The sequence below is a fragment of the Bidens hawaiensis genome, unplaced genomic scaffold (genome assembly GCF_021521415.1).
Source record: "Bidens hawaiensis isolate Kalapana, Puna unplaced genomic scaffold, B.hawaiensis_p1.1 tig00038700_1, whole genome shotgun sequence".
Taxonomy (NCBI): Eukaryota; Viridiplantae; Streptophyta; class Magnoliopsida; order Asterales; family Asteraceae; genus Bidens; species Bidens hawaiensis.
In genome coordinates this window covers 159670-163701 of record NW_027496814.1, presented here as the reverse complement: position 1 = coordinate 163701, position 4032 = coordinate 159670, and the positions used below count along the sequence as shown (strand labels likewise).

General features: G+C 40.9%; 1 protein-coding gene across 1 annotated transcript; it reads right to left on the bottom strand.

The window, feature by feature from the left end:
* Window positions 1-1046: 1046 nt before the first annotated feature.
* On the bottom strand, window positions 1047-1667 carry LOC143590639 (glycine-rich protein 2-like). Its single transcript, XM_077071064.1, has one exon. It carries the CDS (start codon window positions 1647-1649, stop codon window positions 1086-1088), a length of 564 nt encoding a protein of 187 aa, XP_076927179.1. The 5' UTR covers window positions 1650-1667; the 3' UTR covers window positions 1047-1085.
* Between the last annotated feature and the right edge of the window lie 2365 nt (window positions 1668-4032).

The window sequence follows — 4032 nt, the reverse complement described above, 5'->3', positions numbered from 1 at the left end:
TTCTTTACTTCATTTCCTTCCATTCTCTATCTTATTTTTCCCTTTACTTATACAATGAATAATTTTAGTCCATCATCTTTATTATTTGTCAAAATTGAACCAAATTTTTCATGATGTTACATAGGCTTTATCTTTTATTGTAGTTTTCTTTTAAATACATGAAAAGTTGTTTTTGTTTAATTTAATTTTATATCTAACTTAAAAAAATAGTGTGAAAATTGGGTCACAAATAATGAATAATCAAGTTAAGAAGGTAAGTGGCCAACAATGATAGTTCGGTAGTGTTTTCATGTGGGTTCAAAACAGAGTGTCCGTCCACTCTCACGAAAACAGATTGAGCTGCAAAAACTTCAAAACTCGCCCAAAAAACCATAACATAATATAACTCAACTGAACCATCCTAGCCAAAATACTTTAATTTCATTTTCAGTATGCCGTTATTTCATTTTCAGTGTTACATTTTCTTTCATTTTCCAATATTGCACGTAACCTTGTTGGTCCTAAAAAGCTAATGTCAAACGCTCCTCCACCCACCAAGAATCATCATTCATCACAATTCACATAATCAATTCTCAGATGAAGACAAAAAGCATCACAACCAAAAAGCCAACAGTAGTAAAGCACAAACCCATCATAAACCTTTGCATGCAAAAGGTAAAGTCCCCACATTTGACCAGATACACATGACAATTCAACCAACAAATCAACAACATTCATCATCCAACACAAACAATATTTCATTAGCCATCTCCACTTTGGTGGGATGGTAAAGGCTTAGGCCTTTGGGTGAGAGGTCCAGGGTTCGATCCCTGATAATGGCGATTTATTGTAAATAGTAGGAGGCAAGCTTGAACATTAAAAAAAAAAAAAAAAAAAATATTTCATTAATAAGGCGCAGCTGAATATATGAACCGTAAACTTAAAAAGGTGACCATATAATAACTAAAGCATTAAACCCAAAAGAGTATACCAAAATCAAACATAATCCGGTTCACCATTCATTCATCAACAAACAAAATAAAACTAAATAAAAGGATAACAAAGTAAAAATGTGAAAAAGACACATTTACCCTCCATCTAACAGATCAACGGTTCTTAGAGTTAGGGCATTCTCTGGAAAAATGCCCTTCCTCACCACAGTTGTAGCAGCCGCCGCCGCCGCCACCACGACCGCCACCGCCGTAACCTCCACCACCACCGCTGCCGTACCTACCTCCGCCGCCGCCACCGTTCTGACTGCAATCTCTAGCCATATGCCCACTCTCACCACACTTATAACAACCATTACCAGCACCACCTCCACCGTAACCGCCACCACGGCTACCGCCATTGTAACCACCACCGCCACCGCCATAACGATCACCTCCGCCGCCGCCGTAACGATCACCACCGCCGCCACGTGTGCTTCCTTGAACCGGAGCTTCATTAGGACCGGTAACATCAGCAGCCTTGGTACGGCCGTCAGATCCGGTCTCAATCAAGTACTCGACCGATTCACCGTCGCCGAGGCTGCGGAAACCGTCAGTACGGATGGAGGACTGGTGAACGAAGAGCTCTTCGCCGCCATCTTCGGGAGTGATGAAACCGAAGCCTTTGGTGTCGTTGAACCACTTCACGGTTCCTGATTTCCTAGCGCCGTCAACCTCCATTGCAAACCCCAGAAATCAAAAACCAGGAATAGATATTTTTTTAGGTGGCGAATGGGGGATTTTATATATAGAGAGAGTAAAGTTTGTTTGTTGCGTAGGGATAAGATCGTAATTTTAAAATAATAAATTAAAAAAATAGGTGAGGTAAAAAGGTATTGAGTGAATCACAATGTTTTGTCATTTATATGGTAACCAACGGATAAGAATACAAGATGATTTTAAGGCTGGTCGCTATGGGTGCAGAAGGGGAGGAATGGGGCGTGGAAGAGGGGGGAATAACACCGGGGGCGCCTTCAAGGCGGGCACAGAAGGGGGGACGGTGAAGGGGAAGGCAGGTGCGGAAGGTGGAAGATGGGGTGGGTCCCCCCCCTTCCCCCAACGGGTATATTACCGTTGATATAAAAAAAATCAATTTTAAATAATATAAAACACACACACATATATATACTATTCACCTAATCTCTACAAACATCACATTCTTCTATTTAAATTTTTTAAAACTTTCTCTCCAAACATGTCTTCCGACTCATCTTTGACACCCCACTGCCAGCCCGATATCGACGATATTTCCAATTCGGATTCGTTCTAGGTTGCCCAACTCGTAGTCTAGCATTGTGAAAGCTCACAACCACCAAAAAGACGGCCTCATCTTCAATGGGATCGCGTAGGTGCTCATGACCGGTTGATGAAATATTATTTTTCGCCGGACACCACTTTTGATTCGGAACGATTTCGGCGCCGTTTTCGAATGAGTCGCCAATTATTTTTACGAATAGTTGGTGATTTAGAACGCGATTATGCATTCTTCCAACAATGGCTGGACGCGAGAGGTAAACCAGGATATTCAACTATGCAAAAATGTATGGCGACAATTCGTCAACTAACGTACGGGACTACGAGCGACGCCATGGAAGAGTATTTACAAATCTCGAAGACAGTGGCTCGTGAGGCGCTTCACACATTCTGCGAATGTGAGTATTATTATTTTAATTATTTATTTCAAAACCGTAACATTTTGAGTGCGAATTTTATAAAATTTGTTATACTTAGGTATTCCACAACTATATCATAAAAAATATTTGAGGAAGCCGACTCAAAGTGACGTACAAAAAAAATACGAGGTGCATCAACAAAGATACGGTTTTCCCGGGATGCTTGGTAGCCTCAATTGCACGCACTGGGAATGAGAAGCCTGTCCTGTTGCTTGGCAAGGTCAATATCATCGGGGTGATCATGATGGCCCAACAGTTATCCTTGAGGCGACTACATCATTTGATCTTTGGATATGGCATGCGTTTTTTGGGATGCCCAGTGCAAACAATGACAATGATGTAGCTATGATTAACGCGTCCCCTATTTTTGACCGCCTCACAGACGGAGTCTCACCCGACACCTCATTTTCCATGAACGATGTCGACTACGAATACGGATATTATCTAGTCGACGGTATTTATCCGGAGTGGGCCACGTTGGTTCTTAGCTTTACGTGCCCGACTGACGAAAAACGTTAGTATTTCAAGAAAAAACACGAGTCGGCAAGAAAAGACATCGAAAGGGCATTCGGGGTATTAAAGAAACTTTGGTCTATCATTAGACAACCGGCTCGTTTTCAACAAATGGATAAGTTAATAAACATAATGTACACTTGCATTATCTTGCATAATATGATATTGGAGGATTTGGGTAAAGCAATTTGCCAAGGCGAGTACAACGATGAGCCAGAGCCGATCTGTACACTAAACGAATATGAGAAACTTGCTAATTTATTAAAAAAAACGAAAAGGGAAACAAATTTCAGCCTTCGATCAGATTTGGTTGAACATCTTTGGAGTAATAAGCAAGATGACGGCGAGGACGACGACTAAAAATAGTTGTAATTTTTTTATATGTTTTTTTATTTAATTTATTTTGTATTTTAGTATTATTGTATTTCTTTTATTATTGTATTGGTTTTTTTGTTTTATAAAAGAAAAAAAAAGGTTGGGCTTCGAAGCCCCCTCACCATAGAGGGGCATTATGCCCTGGGGCTTCGATGCCCCCAGTGCCCACGTGGCGCTGACGTGGCACTGTGGAGGGGCTTCAAAGCCCCCCACCATAACACAAAGCCTAAAGGATTCGGGGGGGGGGGAGGCAAAGTGCGACAACCCGAAGGGTTGGTGGTGGTGTAGACAATCAACCTGATTCTATATTATATCACGCCTCTAATATTCATATAGCAGTTATAACTTCTAAATAACAATTATAATCCAATTTATGCTTATCAAACAACATGAATTAAGTTCGTTTAACATATTCAAAGCTAATTCTTCTACCTGAAGCCCGAGCATTAGGATGATGAGTCGACGCGAATTCAGTCAATATCGGTTACCTTTGTTAGGGTATA

Bases quoted from the DNA above. Each gene is read 5' to 3' on its own strand.
- LOC143590639 (XM_077071064.1), bottom strand. From the start codon at position 1,649: ATGGAGGTTGACGGCGCTAGGAAATCAGGAACCGTGAAGTGGTTCAAC.